This window comes from Podarcis filfolensis (assembly GCF_964270895.1).
Source record: "Podarcis filfolensis genome assembly, chromosome: 4".
Lineage (NCBI taxonomy): Eukaryota > Metazoa > Chordata > Lepidosauria > Squamata > Lacertidae > Podarcis > Podarcis filfolensis.
The window spans coordinates 10548149-10573870 of record NC_139607.1 but is presented as its reverse complement, the minus strand read 5'-3'; the positions used below and the strand labels follow the sequence as shown (position 1 = coordinate 10573870).

The window sequence follows — 25722 nt, the reverse complement described above, 5'->3', positions numbered from 1 at the left end:
ACTGGAATGATTGATCCCGGTGCCTTCCGCATGCAATGTGTCAGCTACCTGAAAGTCATCTCTGGAAGACCACCAGGGGGTGAGGAAGAACCACCAATTACCTTCAAATTTCAAAATATTTGCTGCCTGCTCGCCAGGGGTGATTATTACTTACTGCAGGCAACCAGGGGCACAGTCCCACATGCCTATTTACAAAGAGTAAACTATGATTACTTGGTGGTGAGAAAAATACACTCTGTATATGTTCAGATGTGCTTCACATTTTCCATGACTGAGCCTTGATTTTTATTTTTATGTGCATCTGAGCTCTCCCTAGTTACCACTAACTCAAGTCCATTTGCAGGTCAGTTACCTTAGAAATACAGCCTTAAATCAAGGCACGTTACAGCACCGAAAGCACACACCCCATTGAATTTTGGGAAATGCTCCTTTCTGTCTTCATATATAACTGCACCTAGTTGATTTCCACCAGTCCTCTTGCCGGTTACAGTGATACATACTCTACAAAATTATATGTAGCCCCCTGGAATTAAAAATCATGAATGCATCTATTAACCACACTGGATGTGAGCCAGTTAGAATTAAATACATGTAAATGCCACTGATTATAATGGGGCAGAGAGAGAATGAGGCAACTGCTGCCTCATTCTCTCCTATCAAAATCAGTAGGATTTAAATGTGTTCGGCTTCATGTGGATTGACATCCATTCACAAGAGCAGATGTGTGTTTTGTGCGTGTGCAGACAGAAATTATTTGCATTGACATATATTCTATGCTATATACTTTGAAAAAATGAGGCACATCAAGCTTGGGACAATTATGAAGTATTATTCTCCGTACTTTGAAAAAGTGGTATAGAATTTATTTATTTTTTTAAAAAAGAAAACGTAACATTAACACAATTCCTTCCTACAATGCATCAGTCTTCAACTGGTGGGTTGAAATGTGATGTACAACTATGTCACAACTAGAGTCAAGGTGTGTTGCACCAAAATAACTAACATTTTATTTTGGGGTTTTTTAAGAAAAGGAGCAGGAAACAGGTAGGGAGAGGGCATAATGACCAGAGTAGAAGAGAAAGACAGATTACCAGAAAGGACTATATTATACGTGAATGTATTTAAACCCTAACAGCTGCTTCTTCTAGGAGAAAAGAGGATTTGGAAGGAGGCAATTTTGAGTGAATAAGCTGTTTTGCGCCTGTGATTGAGCATGCATGTTCACACTTAGCCCTTCTTCCACCTGACACTTTTTGTTTCCAACTCTCCCCACCCCACTCCTGCAAGGGTTCCAGATGCATTTTTGAGATGCAAACATGCATTACAGAACCCACTGGGGAGGTGGCATATTGGGGTGAAGGGAACTCACCATACTGTGGTGGTAGGAAACTGGCGAAGGAAGGAATACTCAAGCATTCCTCCACCCACACTTTCCTGGAAGAAACAGCCATCGAGATTTGAATATACAAACATTTTTGTTTAACATATCGCTTGCCCCAGAGAGAAATGAGAAGCACAGATAAAGAAGAATCAACAACAAGAAATAAAATGAGAGTGGATTTCTGTTGCAGACAAGAATTAAAACAAGTGTCTGAAAAGACTGAAGGTTGCTGCTACCATCTCTGCAGTATTTTTTTAACAATGGGAGGGGGCGGTTTGCAGGCTACTTCGACTGTCACACTTTACACAGTTTGCTGCAGCTGTATAAATCACTGGTGATACCTCCATTTTCATTCTGCTTCCAGAGCTACTCGCAGCTTCGCTTCACAAAGCATCCATTCAGGAGCAAGCAGCAGCCCTGGCGGATAAGGGTTGCTGACCACAGTCCTGAAATCCCTTGTGATCTTTTCAAAGCAATGGGATCTCAAGCTTCCACAGAGGCATCAGTATTAACGAAGCGTCATTTTCAAGGCATTTCCCATTATCTTCATTGCCATTTATGACATGCATAAAATGCTAATTCATAAGATGCATCAAATAAGCCCCACTGATTGCCTTTGGGGGTTAACTAATTGGATGCAAGCTTTGAACAAAACCACATTTTTTTGCATGTCAGGTTTCCCTCCTCCTCCAAACTGGCAGAGCGGTGTTTAAAGGTAGTATCTCAGCAGCACGGCTCAACAAATGTTAAGGTGCTCAACCAAGAAAAAAAGGAGCAAAGAATGAAAAACACGTTCAGTTCAAACCACTGGTTCCATTCTTACTTCCCTTTCAGAATATAAACTATTACTTGGCTGCTGCCCCCCACCCGTTTTCAGCGATAATCCTGGAATTCTATATTAAATGAACATCAGAAAGGCTTGTGGCGGCAAAGGATTTTCTGTGGGTGCAATGAAAGCTTATAACCATTCTAAAATTTGCTCAGGTGTCGGAAGACCTCTGTTTGGTTTTGCTGCAACCAACTGCTTACCCCTCTGGAAATCACATTAAATGAGAACATGCCATTGCTTTTGAGCGTGATCTACTTGATCAGCCCAATGCAAGAAGACAAAACTCCATTCTTAACACCCTAGTCATTAGGCCGAAGCGTTTCTGAAGGATTCGGGGTGGGGTGGGGTAGGACCCCATAAATTTAAGCATGCAGCAAGGGCAGGATATTCCTAAACAAGCAGGATCAAGGAGGCAAACCCTGGGCTTGGGGGAAGCAGGAAGCGACAATACGAGTCCCCTAAGCGAGTCCCCCTTGGCGGGGGAAGGAGTTAATAATGATGACCGAGGAGACATTAAGGGGGTGAAAAAGGCTGATTTAAATCGCTGCGAAACAGGATCAAGGGGGATTGCGGAGCTAATGCTAATAAGGCAGCCTTGAAAAGCGCCAGCTGGGGAGAGAGGAGGGGGCTTTCCTTGGAAGGGCCCCAGGCGATGAGCAGGGGCGGGGGAACCCTTTCCTTCGGTGAGGATGGAAGCAACAATATTTTTATTATTATTTATATGCCGCCCATCTGACTGGGTTGTCCCACTCTGGCTGGGGGGGGGGGGGGTCTGGATCTGGAGCCTGCCTAGAAATGCACCCAAGTGGGGCACCCACCACGTCTCGTCGTCGTCGTCGTCCTCCGGATCGCAGCACTCGACCCCCTGCAGATCCAGCACCTCCACTTCATCCAGGACGGTGTCGGCCGGGGAAGAGGCTTCGTGGCCTCCGGGGCGGCAGCTTCCTCCTCCTTCTCCTCCTCCTCCGGGGGGCGACGGCTTGAAGTAGACGAAGGGCTCGGCTTGGCACAGGAGCGCGGGCACCGGGCTGGGCATGCAGGCCGTCGGGGAGGTGCTGGGGGTCGCGGCGGGGGCGGCGGGGAGCAGCAGGAGCGCGCCGGCGGCGGCGGCGGCGCTTCCCGGCGAGGCGGGCGAGGTGGCGGCCGCCCGGCTGCGCAGCTGCTCGTTCTGCTTCTCCAGCTTGCGCACCAGCTCCTGCAGCTTCTTCACCTCCAGCTCGGCGCTGACGGCGCTTCCCGGCTTCACCTCGGCCACCAGGGGCTTCAGCACAGCAGCCTCCATCCCTCCGCCGAGGAGGCAGCTCCCCGCCGCCTCCGCCGGGCTGCAGACGCGGCGCCTGCCTGCCTGCCACCTCCAAGACGCGCCTGGCCGGAGACGCGCCTGGCGCGCAGCGGCTGCGGCGCTCGCTCGCCTCCCCGCCCTCCGCCGGGCCGAGCGAGGCGCACAATGGGAACAAAGCAGGGCGGGGAGAGGCTAATGAGCGGCGCGCGGGGCTCTGGGCCTGCGCGGAGGGAAGGGGAGCGCGCGCGCGAGGAGCTGGGAAGGGGGGCGGGGGGACGGGCAGACGCCGCCCCCGTGGAGGGAAATGGTTCCCCCCGCGTCTGCGTTCGTTCGGTGAGGAAAGGGGTCGTGGAAGTCCGGTTGAGAGGGGTGGGTGCCGAAGCACGTTCAGACGTCCAGTTCTGGCCTGGCCAGGAAGATAATGGGCGGGAAGGGGCACGTGCTGAGGGCGAGTTAGTGCTAATGGCAGCGTTTCCTAGCAGGGGTGATGGGGGGGAGGGGGGAGGGACAAAGTTTGAGGGAAGAAATGCCGTTATTTATTTTGAGGTATTTTTAAGGCGCCAGCTTGTTGGGGAAATATGATAGCGGTTAGTTTTAAATTACATTTCTATTCCACCCAAAGCTGTGCGGGATTTAGGGCAGTACGAGTGGTTCCCTCACTGAGGGCGCTGGATTGAAGAGGTGCATAATAATAATCATAATACCTATATTTATCTTTATAAATACTGAGAATTTCCAGTAAAAAAGCAATGCCAAAAGGAATCATTGTGAAACCAAGGGTATAGGACGGTATATAAATTCAATTAATAATAATAATAATAATAATAATAATAATAATAATAATAATAATAGTAAAAATAATAATATTGAGGGGGAGGACAAATTTTGTCCTCTCTCAAGGTGCTATGTTACCAAAGTCTGCCCCAACCCAAAGGAGCCTAGGGTGACAAACACGTTAAGCGATAAAATAATAGAAACATCTAAGATCTTTAATACTCATAAAATATGAGGTAGCTGACCAACACTGAATCAAACTGGATTATCTGAAAACACTTGGTTATTATTAGTGATTGTTTAACCCACGCTGTACAGGAGGGTAATGGACTGTGGCTGGAATCTGAGGGAAACAAATGGGGTGGAAGTAAATTTTGTGCGGTGGGGATTGCAAGCCCTGGCTAACCCTATGCATGGTTCCTGCTTCTCAGCGGACCTGTGAGCCTCCTGAATGCGTGTGAGGCAAGAAGGCTGCTCGTACACTGAGCCACTGTTTGGAAATGGCCTTAAAGCAGGACGGGGTGTCGGTTGTGCACCTCTAGCCAAGCAGCGCACCATGCTCTCTGGCAACCGAATGGAGCAGTAATTCTGGGATCGGTGTGCATCGTGACCAGCTTCCTACTACACAGTAGGTGCCCTTGACGTGGAAGGTTGGCAACTCTCCCTGCCACCAACAGCGATCTTTGTGCTGCTCACCGCAGCCTGGTATTCTGATGTTGAGAACAGGCGAAGTGGTTCCTAGCATGGAGATCAAGTGATGCGGGAAGCAGCCTGTGTTTAATGTCTGTATGCTGAAAGAAGCAAGGTCTCTGCAAAAGCAAAGTGACCCAAAAGGTTAGATTAGGTTGCAACTTTGGTTGATATCCAATGCTCGTTATCTACAGAGCAGGACCCAATGAAATTCATTGATTTCAGTGAGTCGTATGACTTGGCTAGCTTATGCCCACTTGCCACTTGGGAGTAAGCCCCAGCTGAGCTCAATGACTTTCTGAGTAGTCGTGTCTAGGATTTGCACGTCGTTTCTGGTGAAATATGATAGCTGTGACTAACTCATCCCACTGATTTCAGCTGGAATGCACTGTTACTTAGGCTGCAATCCTGTACAACCTTACCTGAGAACAAGCGCCATCTTACTCTCAAAGGCACATACTTCTGAGTAGACATTATAGGATTGTGCCTTTAGTCTGGATACAACCCACAGTAAAATCAGAGTTCAGAAACTATCCCATTCACAAGTGTTTCTAACAATCATTTGGTAGCAAGGTATACTTGCATAAAACTATGGAAAGCTGGGATGTTGAGTTTTCTTTGCTTAGTCTCTGGGACAAGACTTACTCAGACGTATGGAAGCTTTGGCCCTCAATATGCTGCTAAACTACATTACCCATCACCCCTGGCCATGCTTGGTGGGGCTGAAGGGAGTTGTTGTTCAGCAACATCATGAAGGCCTAAGGTGCCCCATGCCTGGACTGGATGGCCTTCAGAGACAGTACTGAAAACTATTGATCCAAATGCACCACAAAAATGTAGGCTTATATCCATTGCTGAATTAGGAAGCTCCCAGAATTACATTCCTTCAAAAAGGGGGAGAAAAGATAACAAACCATATAATTAGAAGCTGAAACTGCTAATTTCAGGGTTGTAATTATGCAAATGCAACATTGCTGAAACACAAATCACCAGTATAGGTTGATTGTTTTAAATGACTGATAACCTAAAGGGAAGCTGCACGTGTGCTTTCTATACCCAATCATTTGGAGGGAAGAGGTCCTCTTAATTCATATGTATTAACATGCAATGATTCCATTATAGATGCACTGTAGACAAAGAAACACTGGAAAGATAAAAGTTTCATATTCTAAGACTGTGTTTTCATGAGCAAAACACTAACATTGGGAATAGAATGCACATGGTTAGGATGGTAATTAAATTGCATTTACAAAATGTTTTTTTGTTTAAAAATACACAAAACGTACAACAAATCAAATAATGGATTTGATTTCTATAGAGCTAACTCAACAGAATGTATCTTTCTTATAAATGAATAGTTTTGCACTGTGATTGCAATTTACTCAGAACTGTTCATTGGAGTTGTCCTGAGGGTTATGAAGTCCGGGTCATCCAGACTCAGTGGACAGCATGCTGTAATTTATTTTCACAGTACAGTACTTTGCAGATAAAATTGCATGCCTGCACCTCAGTCTGAAAGCCAGTTTTGTTGCAATTAAGTTGCTGACTTCTACTCGGAAGGCATCTTGTTTGCGTTCAGTGGATCAAGATATTGTTTTTAAACCTGTAACAGACCCTGATACCTTATGGTGAAGGGCGGAAAATCAATCAATCAGTCAATAAAATCATGTCCATAAAGTGCATGTTTAGTCATTCTTTGCTGGGGGAAGATGTCCATATAGGTCCAGAAGTTACTAATGCCTCTTTAAGAGATAAGATGGTCCTAGCTGCTTGGACCACTCCACAAGAAATTCTCTGAAAACCTGAAAATTGTTCTAATTGCTGGCTAGTCTCAACTCTTCGCATTTTGGTTAAAAGTTCCCAGACATTCTTGAAGGACACATTATGTGGCTCCATTTCAATCTGGCATCTGGCCTGGGTTTAGTCCTGAAACTACATTGGGTGTCCTGATGGACAACCTGCGCTGGGAGAAAAAGGAGAACCATGGTGACCTTTCTAATTCCCCTGGGCATCTCAGTGGTTTTCGATATCATGAGCCAAGGTATTTTTCTGGACTGTCTAGGTTAGCGACTGGGAGTATAGAAAGCACCCGTGCAGCATACAAATGTGAAGCTATGGGCAATCCTAACTTGCTGGATGACTTTGGCTCAACCCAGAAGGAAAATACCCACACAACTTTTGTGGTAGCAAATACCAGAAGACATGCAAGAGCTGTGCGCTATGGCATTTATGCTATGCAATACAGAAGGACCAAATATTGTCTTCTGTGCTATTTCACATCTACCTCATAGTTGGGGAACCTTCAACCCATGAGCCAAAGTTATCCAATGAGTTCAGATTGCCCATAGCTGGACCTTTGTATGCATTCACCGTCTAGTCTTTTCCTTTTCCATCCTATCTGGGATCAGTTCTCATAGGGCAAAAGAATCTATTCAGCATATCCTGAGAGGTGTGGTGGCAATGGCGGGACTCAAATGTTCTCATTATTTCAATATTTATTTATTATTACCATGTCCGTAATAAAACCAACCCGTATGTTACGCCATATTTAAATAATGCATAATCTTGCATTCTTGCTATTCGATTATTGCGAATGTATCTATCATTATGGACACTTATGTGTTGCTTAATGGGTAGATTGGGATTTGACAATATAACTCCATAATGTCCCTTTAATGACGGTTTGTTTCCTCAGTGAGTTGGTTTGCTTTATTGTCTTGATTGGCTGTTTGAGCTTCAGGAGTAAGTGCTGGCAGTATGGGGGCTGAAGGCTGATATGCCTGTCAGAAGTAGCACAGCTGCAGAATTTATTAACCATGCTGGCCCCTATTAGCCTATTACACCTGGCAGGTGATGTAACATCCTTCACACCCTCCCACATCCTTCACATAACTTATGGAACAGGTGTGAGGCATTTGGTCTAAGGTATACACAGTTCCCTGATGGGGCCTGACCTTTTGACATAGCAGGAGAGGGAAGTAATTTATCTTGCTTGTGCTATGTTACTCTGCTTAACGACTGCTCCACTGCTTTTTATTATGTATTCAAGCCTGCTACTTAATAAAAGCACTGAACTTCTTTTGCCCCAAATCCAAAAGGACTATTGCATTTGGCAAAACAACATCTTGTTCTGCCTCAGGTCTCTTGGCCTCAGTCAGGTTGTGAAGCTCACTGGGTGACCTTAGCTAGTCACTGTTTCTCAGCATCTACTGCCTCACTGGATTTGTGAGAGGACAGAATTTGGTTTAGTCTGACATATACCAGCCTGAGCTCTTCCAAAGCAAATGGAATAAAGACAGACACACCCAACGTACGAAGCACAAAATGCCACAATGGGCCAAACATGCAACACATAAAACCTAGCATATACTGTAGAATAACTTCATCACCAACACCAGCTTCACAAATGAATGCTTTAGTAGTATAGAACCATGCTCTGCTTTTTTAAAGTTAGGACCATCCTCTCTCCACACAGAAAAAACCCAGGCAGGGGAGAGAGTGGCAAAATGAATGGCCTTTTTTCTGTTCTGATTGATTCCTTTCCTTTAGGAATTGTGCCTTGATTAGTAAAATAAAGTAGTAGTTTCATTATGTGAATGGGAAAATGGACTTGATGAGTCACAGATATCCCTATAATTTATGAGAGCATTCTTCAATGTGGCTAATTTAATCTGTTATTGAAGAAAAACCATTCGTTAAAACAGCTGCCAGCAAACCATTCCTTTGAGGACTCCATCATAAAAACATCCAAAGAAAAACGAAAGCCTCAAGGCAAGTGATATGTAAAACAGATGTAAAAAGAACTCCTGGGTTGTGGTGTTTTTTTTTTTTACATCAGCATTGAAATGATACCCCCCCCCCCAATTTTTTTGTTTTTGTTTTAAATAAATCACTATCCCATCCTATAATGTTATACATTCCAGTATCCATTAAAGCATCCTTTATTTCATGGCTCAGTTATTAGATAACCTATAATAAGAGCAATAAAACACAACATGGTGCAGTTACCACAGCTGCTTAGCAAGGAATTGTAAGTGTGAACCAGCCCTTATTGTTCATGGCTTGCTGTGTTCTTGTGGAAAAATAAGCCATAGCCGGCTTATGGTGTCAATGGTCTTTGATCAAAACCTTGCAGAACAGATGCTCCCAAACATCTTTAATTTTTGAATCACTGGAAGGGCAATAGAGCTCACGTTCTTTCTCAATGGCCTAGTGAAAACACTGGATGCAGCTCTCCTCCAAAGCCTACATTCACCAAGGATGCCAAAATGAAATGTCATCCAGTTGAGATCAAGCTTTAGAGAGAGATTTTTATTGCTAGGGGGAGAAAGGCTTACAATGTGTTAGGGCCTACACAGTACCGGTATGTGACGTTGATGTAACCAATTCGCCATGCTTAGGAGCCATGCAACGTAGAATCAGTTAGAAAAGGTCCTTGTGTAAATTGCGTGTAAGGGACTACACACATTGAAGGGGCTGCTCTCCCTGACATCCACACACTGGGCAGGGAGCATGCATAGTCTTCCACAATAACTAGAACTCCAGTGGCACAGATTTCCAGCTTGCATGGAAAGTCTACAGGCATTGAGATTTGAATGCATGGGTTTTCCATACATGGTCTGTGGACATCTGTGTTGGAGTTTAGTGAAGTGCTGGGAACAGCCCAGCAATGCAGCCCTGCTGTGGCCTAAGTTGTCCAGAAATGGCTGTGGTCCTAAGGAATGACAACATTTCTTAAATACAGAGGCAGGGAAATCTCTGAAAAGGTATCTCTGCCTGACAGAACACAATGCATGCCTGGTAGACTGTGCAGCAAAGTACATATAATAAAATATCACCTTCTGGTGTGGTTTTCGGTATTCTGACTATTTTTACCCATCCTTGTAGAATTATATTTCACTTTGAAAAGAGCTTCTAATTGGCTTTCCTCCTTCCCCACTGCTGAGAAATCTCCCCAGAGCAGTCTGTTATGTACATACTTTGAAATTCGGCGCTTCCTTTGAAAAATGTATTATTCCCTAGTCACACTTGATCTTTAGTAATCTTTATTGGAAAGATTCAGGCGGGGGGAAATCAATTTCAAACAACATTGATATGAGAGACAAGCAACAAAATAACTGTACAACCACGTCTTTTTCCAATGTCACTGAAACACTATTCTATGTGGATTATTTTTAGGATTGTATATGAACTAATAGGCTTTACTATGCACTAAATTGTAATTTTAATGGCTGCATCGCAATAAACCTCAAGCTCACACACTTCCACCCCCAGAACAATCATGGAGAAACTAGAAAACTTTACTTCCATTTTTGGAACCACCAGGGTTTAGCATTCTGTCCAAACCCTAAACTTCGGTTAATTTTAACTATGGCCTGTGAAGGAAAGCCAGTTCCATAGCCCATGCTATTAATTTGGCTTGTTTCAAACAAACAATAGTTTGGGTTCATGGCAATTTGTCTGCTTCACATGAAACAAGCTGCACTTAATCAAAAATGGAAGCAAGAGCATACAGTCTCCTTTGTTCTAATCACAACCATGGTTTATCTCAGAATGTCTGGATTCAACCAGGATCTTATTTTTAAATATCTTTTATATCTTTAGTTTAATAAGTTCTACATAACAGCGAACTTTCTCTACTCTTTATCACTAATGGAGTTAAGCTGTTTGCATGCACTAAGACTGACGAAAGAGAAAAAAGAATTCATGTTTACAGTTCTATACACTTGTAAATCCATGAGTTTTAAATAAAACACAGTGCAAGCTGAGTCCCAATCCTTAGAATATTTATCTCTCATATGTGGAAGATGAGTGTTTGCAGGATCATTGTATCGGCAGTAGATTTTAATGGAGATGGGCTGAAACTTTCCAAGCCAAATATATGTATGTATCCACCAGAGTGTCCAGTCCCTGCTGCTGCTTCTCTCACAATCACCACCTTAGCTCACATTAGCATTTATTTCAGCTGCCATACTACTCTATGCAGAGGTCCTGCCTAAAGCATAACTCATTCATTGCCTACTCAGCCCAGTGATTACCGGAAGACCTCTACCCCACGGGTGAACAACCTACAACCCTCAACCTCATTTTGTGCACTCCATCACTTCCTGATATCGACCCCTTTCTGCCATCCCATTAGACTTCCTTCCTGTTTGTTTCCTTCTCACTTTCCCTGATTTTTTAAAAATGTCTTTCCTCCTGATTCCTTTCATTGCAGGTTCAGTGCAATTGGAAGGGGGAAATAATTTGATTAGAATAAATTGATACCTTAAAAAAAGGGTTTGCCCTGGTTGTATGGCTTAAGGAAAAGAGCTCCCCTTTCCTGCTGTCATGGGTTTGCATAGGGCACCCATGTCAAAAAGGAATTACTTGCACTTGCTTTCCAGAATAGCAGCTGTGTCAATTACTGTGTTTAATAACAATAATAATAAAATTCTGTACTCATTTGAAAGTAACCCCATCAAACTCAATGGAGCTTACTTCTGAGTAGAGCGGATAGGATTGGGAATTCTGAGACAGCCACAGAAGCAGAGCAGTCTTTATTCTTGATTAGTTAACCCAGGACATTTTTGTCTCTCTCTGCCCATCATTGGTTCTGTCCATGCTCACTGCAGGAATGTGACCTCCCCCCGCCGCCGCACCTAACAGATTACCTCTGAGCAACTGGAGTCCTGGAAAGAAAATAGTTTGCTAACCCCTGCTCTAGCTTGTGATGCTGCAGACTGTGTTGACATGACCACTGTCTCCTCCTCTGTGTGCCTGGGGAGAGGATGTGGTTGCACGGTAGAATTCTGTGGATGCCTCCAATCTGTCCCATGATCAATCCATCATTGCTTTATTTACATTTCTTTTAATTGCCTGGGAACTGCAGAAGGTCGGCATGCAGACCTGTCCACATTGCCATTAGGCCGAATAAGATGGTTGGCTTTGGACACAATTGAAAGAGTGCCACTCACACACAGATACCCAAACAATATTGTACCTTCTGCCTCACCTAGTGCTGCTCCTATTATTTCCAGTGTAGCCGTAAAATGATGAAAGGGAGGAAGCCCTTATGTGGTAACTGTCTCATGATTTCGGTTCTGACCCACTGATTCCCATGGGACTTAAAACACAACTCAAGTTATCTAGACTGGACCCACTGAGCTGAGATGTTGTCTTAGATCTATAATGACTCATTTACAGACACAAGTATTCGGATTATAAGCACGGGTGTGTGAATTGTTTCAGAATGAACAGGAACCAGTGGAACCGCAGTCAAGAATAGCCAAGATACACTTTCACTACAATCCTATGTGTGTTTACTCAGAAAAATAAGCTGTACTGTTTTCAGTGAGACTCACTCCTAAGTAAGCAGACAGAGGACTGCAGTCTTAGACGTTGTTTTCTTACTGATAATGCACACACACATATTCTAGGCAGAAGCCACCATGAGCTTCCTTCTTTTTAGAAGTAGTGTTATAGTTTCATTTTTCACATCTTCAAATGTCTACCATTTTTTATTATTCTTGGAGTTCTTTACTCATCCTAAAAAAGCATATGATTTTCAAAGATAAACGAATGCAGCTGATCCATCGACCTGAACTGTCTTCAGTCAAAATTAGTAGGCCCATGATGCTGTAAAGGAAAGAAAATGCCCATTAGAAACTGAAAATGTGCACAGCCTTATCAAGTCAACCATTTCAGACCAATGTGTTAAGTTTCTCTAAATACAGAGCTATTTCAGCTCCATATTATTTGAGGTATTCCAGATACTGATTGTCTTTTAAATGTGATTCTTAACATTCACTGGTGTTCAGGGATGGGATGGAAGGATCTGTCAGTTTCAGATCTCTCAGTTTATCATTTTTCCAATCTTAAATTCAGTTCAGCAGTTTGCACCTTAAAGTTATCATGACAATTTGCCAGCATTTTACTGAGAATTTCTCCTAATCCACACATTTTTGCACAGTTGTGACTAACGTACCCAAATTTTGCAAGCCATTCCCCCTAAAATAATGCATGTTAATATGTTATCTTAACTAATGCATTCATTTTAATGTGCATTTTTACCCAATATATGCATTTTGTAAACACTGGTTAGAGAACGGTATCACAAAATTTGGATAAGTGTGAATTTAGAAGGATAACTGTGTCTCGGTTTGCGTATTGTTTCAGAAAGCATGAGTTTGATATATTTCTCTTTACACGCAAAGTGAACTGAATTTTATCCCTATACCTACCGGTGTTGTGACTATCAAGCAGGGAAACATATTTGGACATTCAAGAAATGCATTTTGGACTTCTGCATTCACCAAATCCTGCAATCTACAGCACCATAAACAGGAACTGAACTGAAGTGTTTCAGAGGTACTTTGAACCCCATGCCTCCCTGGTTGTTGTTAGCAACTGAACCTTCAAGCAGGTGCCCTCCAGTACCACTTACATTTAACTCTGGAATAGCATGGTTCACAATGCACCGTGTTCTTGTAAATCCAAATGCTATCTCCCGCCTTCACGTTTTCCAAAGGTGCTTTGCAGATTTCGCACTAGGAACACACAGAGTTAAACAAAAACCTTTAGTTGTTGTTATTATTTATTTCATCAGTTCTGAGTCAGATACCAACCAGGATAAAGGCATTAGAAAGCTTGTTGAAAAAGTGTGAGCACCTTTAGCTAGTGCCAAAAAGACAACAGAGAAGGTGCCTGCCTGATATGAAGTGGGAGGGAGTTCCAAAGGGCAGGTGCTGCCCGGCTTCAGCATTGTGCAGGACAAACCTCCTGACAAGGTGGCATCTGCAGGATGTATTTGCTTGCGGAGCACAGTGACCAACTGGACATGCAGGAAATGATGCAATCTTTTAGGCATCTTGTTCCCAAAGCTCTGCAAGACTTTGTACACCAAGACCTTGAATCCGGTCCAGTAGCTAATCAGCAGCCGTGTTATGAAAATGCCAGATAGCGAGTCATCTTTAATATACGTTACGGTGTGCAAAGCATGGAAGACTCACTAACATTTCAGTACAACTGAACTTAAGATCTCAGAGAAATTCAGCCTCAGGGTTGTTTTCCCCCTGTACAAATATAGTTTTCTTTATTCTTTGGCTGTCATAAGGAGAATGCAGGATCTGTTTAAATGCCATATTCCCATGTTTTTCCCCCTTCCTCACTGCACACTGATGCTACATTCTCCTATAACTTGGTTCTACAGAAGGAAAATCAGTGTAGCAGCTTCAGGGCTAGAATACTCCCTTCGCTGTTCTGGGTGCTTCCTCCAGTCTGTCCCATGATGACTCCATTGTCATCTCCACAAGAGTACCAATAGCAGAGCAGCAAGAGAAGTGAATATTTCCACCTGTGGACCTCCCTTTCCATGAGACAAAGAGGGAGACCTGCCCTATCCTATCATCCTTGGGATGCCCTTCCAGGGACCATAGGGTTGCTCTCTAATTTGATTTAAAACCCGGTGCTTTGGTCAAAATTCACAATCGTCATACTACAAATCCATGCATATTTAATGACAGTTGGGTGAAAGACATGTTCCTACCTTGAAGCAAGTTGCATGACAGCAAATCTGCAAGGCATCAAGAATCATCTTTGTGTCTGTGCCCAAGGGCTTCCGGCAGTAAGTGCACATTTCTTTTTCAATAACGGCCCTGTGTAAGAACAGGATTCATTGAGTGCATACTGTACTACAGTACTGGAAGGTTTCACTGTGCAAATATTCTCACTTTTCCATGCCTGCGTGACGCTGTGACCTTCTCACCATGGCTCGATGTGCAAAGAGCGGGCTAGAACCGGTTTCAAGATTGGGTTGTCTGAAGGCATAAGGCGCAATTCACCTGGGCAAACCCATGAAGGGGAGCTGCATAACTGCACTGCTAAGCTCTTGCACAGCTCTCATTCATTCAGCAAGGTTGCCAAAGCACAGATAAACAGATCACTTGGAAGAGCTGTTGCTAAACAGTGAATCTCCCAAGGCAGGTATGGGGAACCTGTGGACCTCCAGATATTGATGGAATCTGACCCATCAGCCTCAGCTAGCATGGTCCATTGTTTAGGGATAATGGCAGCTGCGGTACAGTAACATCAAGCGACAACTTAAATGTATGAATGGACTGACACGAATCTAACACTACAGACAAATTTTCATATTCATCTTAGTAGTCATACCTTTTCAGTGAAATCAATTCACCCACTCTACAGCTAGCAATCTAGCATAGAGTGTAGAGAAATCAAGTGAAGAACGTGGACATGTGAACGAGAAAAGCTTTCAGGTAATAAGTGTAAAAACTTGGGTATGGGGCAAAGCAGACAAGATGTTTCTCACTTTGATGTAAAGAGACAGTAGGAACATTCTACCACATGTGGTGGCCTTGTAGGGTTATTAAAGACTACTGGGAATTAATCCATAATGAACTGAAAAAAATGTTTAAAAGATCCTTTACTAAAAACCCAGAAGCTTATCTTCTGGGTATAATAACGTCAGAAGTCTCAAAAGAAGCAGCAGCAACTGCAGCCATGTGGATTTTACTTGCACAAAAGTGGAGAACAGACGCAGTTCCAGCAAAGGAGGAGTGGCATCATAAACGGCTGGAATATGCGGAACTAGCGGGTATGACCAATAGAATAAGAAACAGAGATTTAAAAGAACTTAAAGAGGATTGGATGTTATCTATAGACTATATGAAAAAGTATTATAGTAAGACAATGAACCTAGCAGGATGAGTATAATTCAGCAGTGTAAGTTATAACATGAGATAAAGAGAAGGAGAGAGGAAAATTTAGAACAAGACAATGCAGATAGGTTGGGAACAGAGAGGAAACTTGGGGAAGGGAAGTATATGAAAAGAAGTTTTCTTATTCTTTTTTTTTTTTAAATTATAAATTTTTATTCATATTTGCACATATATCCAGAAAAAACATAAACAAAAAATCCACCACATACCTTATACAAATTATATCCACTTCACAAATCATAAATAAAATACATAACTGAACTAGTCTCAACTGAGCCTTGGACTTCCCTCCACTCCTTTGGTAAGTATCGAATAAATTATATAGTCGCGTACTTTTTAACTCTTTTACATAGGCCTTTCCCGCTGTTAGAGTTATTTCAACCCCGCCAGTGTCACCTGAGATTTAGATTCCATATACATTAAATATTTCTTCCAATTATCATGAAATTTCTGTTCGTCTTGGTCCCTTACTCTTCCTGATATTCTGTCGAGCTCAGCATAATTTATCATTTTAACCTGCCAATCACTTATGTTAGGTATTCCTTCTAATTTCCAATTTTGTGCTAACATAATTCTTGCAGCTGTCGTAGCATATAGAAACAAGGTCTTGTCTTCTTTTTTAATTTCTTTACCGACCATTCCTAACAAAAAAGCTTCTGGCTTTTTGGGAAATGTATATTTCAAGATTTTTTTAAGTTCATTATAAACCAATTCCCAAAAGCCTCTCACTTTGCAACACGACCACCACATATGGTAGAGGTCACCTTCTACCTCTCTACATTTCCAGCATCTTTTATCCTTCAACTTATAAATCTTCGCTAATTTCACTGGTGTATGATACCACCTGTAGATCATTTTCCACAGGTTTTCCTTTAGTGCCGTGCATGCCGTAAATCTCATATTCTTGTTCCATAGTTCCAACCACCTCTCAAAGTCGATGTTATATCCAATATCTATCGCCCACTTAGTCATAGCCTCCTTCACCTCCTCATCTTTTGTATACCACTCCAGCAAAATATCATACATCCTTGACAGTGTTTTGTTCTTACCTTCTATAACTTCTACATTAAATTTAGATTTTTTATCTTCAAATCCTACTTTCTTTTTGTCTTCTTTTAGCAGATCATTTACTTGGTGGTATTGCAACCACCCTGTAAGTAAATTTTTGATCTCTTCATATGGTCTAAGTTTAATCCCTTTATCTGTCTTCCAAGTTAGTTCTTCATAGGTGGCATTCTTCCCTTCCATGTTTATTTTTTTTATAGTTAACACCTCTATTGGTGAAATCCACCAAGGTGTCTTCCTTTCCAATATATTTTTATTTCTTTCCCATACTTGGAATAGTGGTCCCCTAAAAATATGATTTAGAAAGCCTCTATGAACTTTCACCTTTTCGTACCACAGGTACGAGTGCCACCCGTACCTGTTATCGAAACCTTCCAAGTCCAAGATGTCCCTATTTTCCAATCTTATCCAATCCTTCAGCCACAATAAACACGCCGCTTCATAATATAAACTTAGATCCGGTAGAGAGAATCCCCCTCTTTCTTTTTTGTCCACCAATATTTTCATTTTTATTCGTGGTCTTTTGCCTTGCCAGATGTATCTCGCTAAGGCTCTTTGCCACTCTTTACACTGCTTTAGACCTTTTAGTACCGGAATGGTTTGGAACAAAAATAACATTCTGGGGAGAACGTTCATTTTGATAACTGCTATCCTCCCCAGAAAAGATAACCTCAATCTCTCCCAGATTTCAAGATCTTTCTTAATGTTCTTCCAAGTGACTTCATAATTATCCTTATATAGGTTAATATTTTTCGCTGATATCCACACTCCAAGATATTTCACTTTCTTTGCTGTCATAATTCCCATCTTTTGTTCTAGTTCTACAATATCTTCCTTAGTTAGATTTTTAGTCAACATTTTAGTCTTATTTTTATTAATCTTGAGGCCTGATACCGCTCCAAACTCTTCAAATTTTTGCAAGGCTTCTTTCATACTATTTTTTGGGTCTTCTAGAGTTAATACAATATCATCCGCGAAAGCTTTTATCTAATGTTCTTTAATCCCTACCTTAATCCCTTTCACTTCCACTGCCTCTCTCAGTCTCTTAGTAAGTACTTCAAGTACTGTTATAAATAACAGAGGAGACAGGGGGCAGCCTTGTCTAGTCCCTTTAGATATGTCAAAAAATTCTGATGTTGAGTTATTTATTATTAGCTTAGCTTTTTGTTCATTATAGATAGCTTCTATACCTTTTCTAAACCTTTCACCCAGCCCCATCGTTTTTAGATTTTCTGTCAGGAAGCACCAAGAAACGTTATCAAAGGCCTTTTCGGCATCAATGAAAATCAAAGCGGCTTGTTTGTCTATTCTAGTTTCCAAATATTCAATGATATCTATCACATTTCTTACGTTGTCCTTCAATTGTCTCCCTGGAAGGAAGCCCGTTTGATCTTTATGGATTCTGTTATTTAATACTTTTTTTAATCTTTCTGCCATTACATCCGCAAACAGTTTATAGTCGTTATTTAATAATGAAATTGGCCTATAGTTTTTCACCTCTAAGGCATCCACATCTTTTTTAGGAATTAATGTAATATAGGCTTCCTTCCAGGTATTCGGGGTCTTCCCTTCTTTTAAAGTATTGTTCATCACTTCACATAGGGTTGGGCTTATTTGATCACTTAGTACTTTATAATATTTGGCTGACAGACCATCTGGCCCCGGCGCTTTACCGATTTTCATCTTTGATATTGCCTTCCTTACCTCCTCCTCTGTAATCAGCTGATTTAATAATTCTTTTTCTTCGGTTGATATCTGTTGTAAATGATGTTCTTTCAGATAGCGTTCTATATCATAGCCTGTCTCCTTACCTCTTTTATATAAATCCTTATAGTATTTCTGAAACAACCTTTTTATTTCATTTGGGTCTTCCACTATCTTATCTCCATCCCTTATCCTACAGATCATATTTTGTTTTTTCCTTTCTCTTAGTTGCCAGGCCAAGTATTTCCCTATTTTATTAGCGGATTCAAAACTCTTCTGTTTCAACATTTTGACTTTCCACTCAATCTCCTGGTTTACTATCATAGAAAATTGGGCTTGTAATAACTTTATATTTTGTTTTATAGTCTCATCACCTGGCTTAATAGTTAATTGTCTTTCATTCTCCATTAACTGTACTAAAATCTCCTCCTTCTTTTTCTCTTTTTCTTTTCTTTGATGGCTGTTTTTCTGAATTAGAAAGCCCCTCATGACGGCTTTCCCTGCGTCCCAAACCGTTTCTAAAGCTGTCCCTTTATTTAAATTCCACTTGAAGTACTCTTCAATTGTTTCTTTTGCCTTAATCACTATCTTTTGATCATTAAATAGAGATTCGTTCATTCTCCATCTAAGTACTCTAGCCTCTTTACCCTTTAACTCTAAATATACTGGGTTATGATCAGATATAGTCTGTGGGAGAATTTCAGATTTGATTAAGTTCTGTATCAATTCCTTAGTGATCCAAATACCATCTATTCTCCCCCAACTCTGGTTAGGATTTGAGAAAAAAGTATATTGTTTTACAGTAGGGTTTTTGAATCTCCACGCGTCAATTAGTCCCATATTATCAACCAAATCAAAAAAAGTCCGTGGTAGCTTGCCTTCCTTAATCTCTTGTTTTCTTGTTGATCTATCCAGATTTGGTAACACCACCCCATTAAAGTCACCCATCACTATCATTTTTTGATCCATCCACTCTGTTAACTTAATACCTAATTCAGAGAAAAAGACTGCTTTTCTGTCATTAGGTGCGTATAGTCCGACGACAATAATCTTTACTCCTTGAAACATAATCTGTACTACAATCATTCTCCCTTGTTCATCTTTATACAGTAATTTTGGATCAAGTTTTTCCTTTATATATAGAACCACTCCTCATTTCTTAACTCTATCTGAAGCCACAAAATCCAATCCTAATCTCTTATTGCTTAAAATTCTCTCATGCTTTCTTATTACGTGAGTCTCTTGTAGGCAGATTAAGTCGAGGTTCTTTTTTAGTAAAATATGCGCAATCTGGTTCCTTTTATTTTTATTGTTGAGTCCATTCACGTTCCAGGTCAGAACTTTTAGAGCCATCACTTATATGCAAATAATAAGATAACAAGTCTAAATTAAATCTACTGTTTTTTATCGTCTATCTCTTCTCCTTCCCTCTCTTGTCCTGAATTTGTCTCCCTCTCTCCTTCTCCACTCTCTCCGCCTCCGTCCCCACTCCCCGATCGTTCACCCTCCTCCTCCCCCCCCACCATCTTTCCGAGTTCTTTCTCATATCTTCTTGCAAATTTTTCTAATTCTGAAGGGTTGGACAGTTTGAATCTTTTTTCCTTAAAATAGAATGAAGTTTTCTTATTCTTTTTTGAACGCAACCGTTGTACTAATGTGGATCTACTAATGAAGAACTGCAGCAGAAAAGCAAATAATAGATGATAGATAAATGATAGATAGATAGATGATAGAGATAGATAGATAGATAGATAGATAGATAGATGATAGATAGATAGATAGATAGATATAGATCGATAGATAGATGTTTCTCTCTTTGCTTTCTTCCACTATATTTCTTCATTCTACAGTGTTCAGTATATATACCCACCTATCAGAAGTAGAATAAACAGTTTTGATAGATTTTCCAGGGATGTTGTCTTCATAAGCATCATGGGGAAATCTGCTGTGATACAAGGAAGATAAGCCGAGCGATGAACAATAGGGTTTTGGTTTTTTAAAAAACGCTTTTCAAGTTTGCACTCCGACAAAGAGAGTGTATCATCAATCAACATCAAAGCCATCCACAGAGACTTGAGGGCAGACTTCAAAAATATACAGATATACAAGAAACAGTTTTAAAAGAACAGTTGGGGGAGGAGGGCAAGATGAGACTTGTATTGCATTATACAAAAAGGGCACAAAAGTTGCTTTTGCATGGCTCCCATTATTCAGTAGGGCTCATGCAGAATGAGGATTTTGCCCCCAAGGGGCTTATATCTTAAGAGCATGCTTAAGCACTTGATATTTTAGAAGTAATGGATTTCTAAAATAACAGAAAAGCACACAATAGTGTCAGATATAGATGTCATATGTGAAACCATTCAGCAGAATGAAGACAGATAAGGCACAAGGTGAAATAAGAAAACATAAAAATGTGCTATTTTATGTTTTGCAACACTGTTCATTTATGACTCTCAGAAATTTATTGCAGGGCCAGAAAAGAGTCAATAGAAATGCTGCAATCATTGTTTACATGTTTGCAGTCCCAGCCAGGCCAGCAAAACCAGAAGATTTATGATACCCCTGATGGGTTCAACAAACATGACTGCTTTCATCTTTGTAGGTCAATGCATGTCTCCCTCCATAAATCCTAATTATTATCTGGTGTTTACATGCATGTATACATTCTCTCTCTCTCCACATAGATCCCACATTAAGCATGCTAAACCTCTATTGGAATCAATGAGCTGAGCTGAGCTGAGCTGTGTATTGTGGCTGTAGTCTGGTAATATCAATAGCCCTTTCCAGCCATTTTGTTTTAATCCCTTATCACTTGCATTTAATTTCGCATTTTATTCTGGGATGCCAGAAAACCATATATTGTATTAGATTATCATTCATTCTATGCGTTCAAGAAACCAGAAAGTTAGCCATGCCATAGCTGGGGTGGGGGTGGGGGGAAATAACATTGTTTGTGTTTAAACAAATCATGTTTAAACTGTTATTTTTGGAATTAGTACACGAGGAAGTATTTCTGGAAAAATACGATGTGTATTTTTCAGGTACCTATTCTCATATGTCCTTGTGTACACAATTGTGTCCTTTGGACTTGAGTAACTGCTTGAGGCAATACAGCTGAAACACATACAAAAAATGAGGAGAATTTCATTCTCTAAAAATAAACATACAAAAGCGGTAAGAAAAAGCAATGTCATAAGAACAGAGCAAGAGATCCCTGATGCATCAAGCCAGAGGCCTGTCTTGTTCCAGCACCCTGGTTCAGAGTGCCCAACCTGATTTAGTTGGACAGGGACACAATAGCTCTCTCCTGGCATTATTTTCAGCAACTGGGGTTTGGAAGTAGGCTGCTCCTGATGCTGCGGGGTAGCTTATAACCACTGTGACTAGTTGCCATTGCCTCAGCCTTTAAACTTGCTGGACATCGCCATAGCTTGGGTAGCTAATTGCATAATTAACACTGCATGGTGCAAAGAACTGCAATTCCATTTGTCTGGCCCAAATCTGCTATTCCATTTCCGTGGATGGCCCCAGGTTTATTATGAGAAAGGGAGGAAAGCTTTTCTCCAACCACCTTCATGATGCCACCTGCAAAATACTACAGGTTCCATTGTTCACTGTTTAGGCCCTGTTCTTGACCACATTTTTGAAACACTGGATTGATACAGACAGATGTTTAACAAATGGTAACTTAACACAGGGCACACATATTTGTTTAGAAAGCTGTTCCTGTTTCAGGTTTTACCTGATAGAGAGAAGTTGTTGTTTTTTAAAATCACAATTCTGTGTAGGATCACGGGCGAATATAATCCTAAACTCATTGGAACAAAGCAAGAATACAGAGTTCCAAGGTGGTAGAATGGACGGTAACACTTCATACTGTGGCCAGAAGGAACTATGGAAAAGGGAGCTTCTGAGAGAAGCAGTTTGTTCTCCAATGCCTGCCCAAGCCGTTCTTTTAAATAAAGGAGGTGGTTTGTACATACAGAACACTTCTCTTCCCTGAGATTTACAGACGGGCAAAGCTACGTGTGTGTGTGTTACCCACACTGAACTTCCCCACCTGTATTCAGAAAGAGTTGCTGGACTGGGAAAGCTGAATTTCTTCTAACACATTTTCCTTGGTGGGGGTTTATAGGAGAGACAGCCTTTTGCAGCTGGGAAAAAAGGAAAAACACTCAATTTATTGGCTTAAGGAATACTGTACCTGGATCCTCTTGTGTCCTGGTATAAATGGTTCATTTCTGACGGACCACCTGGAATACTGGCAGATTCATGGTTGTGCTCTGGTGCCCTGTGGAGGAAAATGTTGGAGTAAGAAAAAGAAGTCTAGCCATGATTTATCTTCCCCACCATTTCTCTATTCTTCTACTATGCATGTAGTGAAGGAGGGGGATTTAAAATATTAAAAGGGAAAAGAGGAGGGTGGGAACTTAAGAGGGAAAACTCTCAGAGGGAATGCATTCATCAAACACTGGCTACTCTGCCTTTATTTTGAATGCCTGTTGTTTTTGTGCCAGAGCCTTAAGCTCTGCTAAATGAATAGCCATCAGTGCCAAGCACTGTTTTATATGCAGAACATGTAGCCTGAGAGAGGGCCTCTCTGCTGTTCTTCCAATCTAAAGCAATGAGGCTGATCTGAGAGCAGAGAACGGAGCTCATTCTTCACATACAATCTTTGGCTGCAGTCCTACTCTTGCTTGAGCTGACTCTGAAGTTAGAGAGGTTTCACCCCTGCCACCATTCCACCAAAGGCTTCATTTTTTTAAAAAAAACACCAGCCAGCAGCCTAAGGGGTTTTCCAGACCCCAGAGAAGCATCTGCAGTGGTGAATGGAGAAGGGGAAAAGGAAGGGGGAAAGGCAACATTGTATACTCATACCAAGTCATACTGGTGAGGAAATGGAAAGTGTGGGATGACATTGGCTTGAAGCTTCATCTGACCTCCCCACAAACTAATCAGAACAAATGCACAAGAAACAAGTCCTTTCAATTAATAAACAAGTGACATGAATTAACCTCTACAGGACTGCCATGGTTATAAGAACTAAGATTTAAGACTCACCTCTTTTTGTTTTGATCCTCAGGAGAGGATTTTACTACAATGAGATCATCTAGTTCTTGGCTTCTGTCAAATATAAAGAGCAGAGCCTGATGACCACAAAATACTGGACGTTTTAAAAAATGCAAACACGCATGTTACTTAATCAAGTCATCAATGATTTCTGTGAGGCAGCATCTATTTTAATTTTCATATCAGATTCAAGCACTAGACAAAAAGCATGAAGCATTATCTGCTGTGAAGAAATATGGCCCCTTCATTACAAATCAAGACATTTGACTTCATGTCCCATAAGCTGATCCTGTGATCATTTATCAAGACATAAAGCCTACTGTATCTAATAGGACTTGGTCCCAAGTCCTTACACATTATTGCAGTAACTTCTTAGAAAGTACGTGTGCTTACGACCATCCCACTAATCACACCTACAGCTCACCAAGCCCTAATTCCATGTATCAGTCATTTATTCATTTTTGAAGAGGCTTGCTTAGTTAAACGTTTGGAGCGTAGCAGCCTACTGCCCTCATCCTGCAGACTTCACAGGAAGGAGTGCTCCACTCCAGAGCTTCGTGTTCACAATGATGCACACACAACTCTTTCCTGACCTGCAGGGCCCCACATGCTTCTATCCTCCTGGTCACCAATCACTGCCATCTTCTAGGCCCCATTTCCTGTCCCTCTCAAGCTATCCTTTTCCAGGTTCCCTCCCATGGAGGGAGGGAAAATTCTGGACATGCATTTGATACAGAGGTAGTGCTGCATGGGCAAGGAAACCATGTGCTCACAGCTACACATATGTGGGATGTAGCCAATGTTAGTTCTACTCAAGAGTAGACCCACTGAAATTAATGACCATGACTAACTTAGGTCTGTTCATTCCACTCATACTGAGGAGAACTTAGTTGGCTACAAACCCTCCCTGCATTTTTAACTCAAGCCACAGGTAACAGATTTTCTAAAGTGCAGGAGATATAAAATTTAAAAGGATTGCCTTTTGTTTTCCTGTGCAGTGTTATTTACAGTGATGAGGTCATCTAGGTCTCTTCCTCTGTGAGAAAAGCAAAGAAACAAAAAAAATGGACTAGTTACTTTTGCAAGAAAGGAACCGCTGATCACAAATACTCTCAGGGAAGAGTGAGGGGGAGAACTTAATGCATTAGGTAATTGTCAACTCATACAGATATCCATTACAGCTAATAATTCCACCAAAATGTTTTCCTTCCAAGATTTAAATATACTAAAATTATCCTGAGATTTGTTTCTCTTTTCCTGATTAAGCAACATGATCAAAACTAAGCTTCCTGAAGAACTCGAATGCCAGCACATAAACCTACCCTGATATAATGCACCCATTTATATCAATGTAAAGGAAATGCCGTCTGAATTGGAGGGAAGGAAACATCACTAATTTCATGTCATTTGCAGACTGAAAGCAGCAACAACAGTGAATATCAATGGTATTCGCTGAATTGATTATGGTTCCAGACCTAGAACAAATAAGCCATTTCTACTCCTGTTCCCGTTTTCAGTGGAATTCTCTGCACAAACTGGTCTTGTTCACGGGTCCTGATAAGTTAGATTAGCCTCAACCAGAGCCAGGGCCTTTTTAACATTGGCTCCTGCCTGGTGGAACGCTCTGTCTCATGAGACCAGGGCCCTGCAGGATCTGATTTCTTTCCGCAGGGCCTGTAAGACAGAGTTGTTCCACCTGGCCTTTGGCTTAGAATCAGTTTGATTCCCTCCCCCTCTTTCTTTTTCCTTTCTCCTCCTGTGAAGAGGATGCATCCTAATGTTTTAATGTTGTATCTTAATCTTTTAAATTGTATTTTAATCAACTTGTTTTTATTATTGGTTGTTAGCTGCCCTGAGCCCGGTCTTGGCTGGGGAGGGCGGGGTATAAATAAATTATTATTATTATTATTATTATTATTATTATTATTATTATTACTACTACTATTATTATCCAGGTTAACCACATGCCGTAATACAGGTTGGTCCTTCCCTGTCCAGTATTTATCTCCCCTCAGCTACTCTCCCACAGGTGCTCACTGTTGGAACTGGGAGCTCAGCTGGGGGACAAGTGATGTCAGCAGGGAAAGTGAAGGGAAGGAAGTAGCAGGGAAGTGCCGGCAAGATCCTGTGCTCACTCACACATCTCTTTTGCTCTTAAAAATCAGACTCCTTATCCACACCGGACCCACTTTCTTCTACCTGACTG

The 25722-nt window shown here is 41.5% G+C and overlaps 2 protein-coding genes and 1 long non-coding RNA gene across 10 annotated transcripts in view; 1 reads left to right on the top strand and 2 right to left on the bottom strand.

The window, feature by feature from the left end:
- SLAIN1 (SLAIN motif family member 1) overlaps positions 1–3659 on the bottom strand; it is a 33678-nt gene extending 30019 nt beyond the window's left edge. For 2 of the 3 annotated variants that reach the window (XM_083610721.1, XM_083610722.1), the window contains exon 1: positions 3029–3507. In XM_083610721.1, the coding sequence (XP_083466847.1) occupies positions 3029–3492 (464 nt within the window). In that variant the 5' untranslated portion in view covers positions 3493–3507. Of the gene's footprint in view, positions 1–3028 lie in introns of all 3 variants that reach the window. The other variant, XM_083610720.1, reaches the window with a different exon arrangement.
- A 39-nt stretch (positions 3660–3698) lies between these two features.
- LOC310761323 lies at positions 3699–8035 on the top strand. The gene is made up of 2 exons (XR_014547382.1): positions 3699–3825; positions 4698–8035. It is a non-coding gene; the product is annotated as an uncharacterized lncRNA (long non-coding RNA).
- Positions 8036–9984: 1949 nt separating this feature from the next.
- The window catches only part of SCEL (sciellin), a 56140-nt gene continuing 40402 nt past the window's right edge, over positions 9985–25722 (bottom strand). For 2 of the 6 annotated variants that reach the window (XM_083610787.1, XM_083610789.1), the window contains exons 16-23: positions 24496–24552; positions 23508–23570; positions 22651–22737; positions 21492–21560; positions 20314–20388; positions 14483–14591; positions 13382–13484; positions 9985–12573 (exon numbers count right to left, since the gene is read on the bottom strand). In XM_083610787.1, coding sequence (XP_083466913.1) covers positions 12557–12573; positions 13382–13484; positions 14483–14591; positions 20314–20388; positions 21492–21560; positions 22651–22737; positions 23508–23570; positions 24496–24552 — 580 coding nt within the window. In that variant the 3' untranslated portion in view covers positions 9985–12556. The remainder of the gene's footprint in view (positions 12574–13381; positions 13485–14482; positions 14592–20313; positions 20389–21491; positions 21561–22650; positions 22738–23507; positions 23571–24495; positions 24553–25722) is intronic. The other 4 variants (XM_083610791.1, XM_083610792.1, XM_083610788.1 and 1 more) reach the window with 3 other exon arrangements.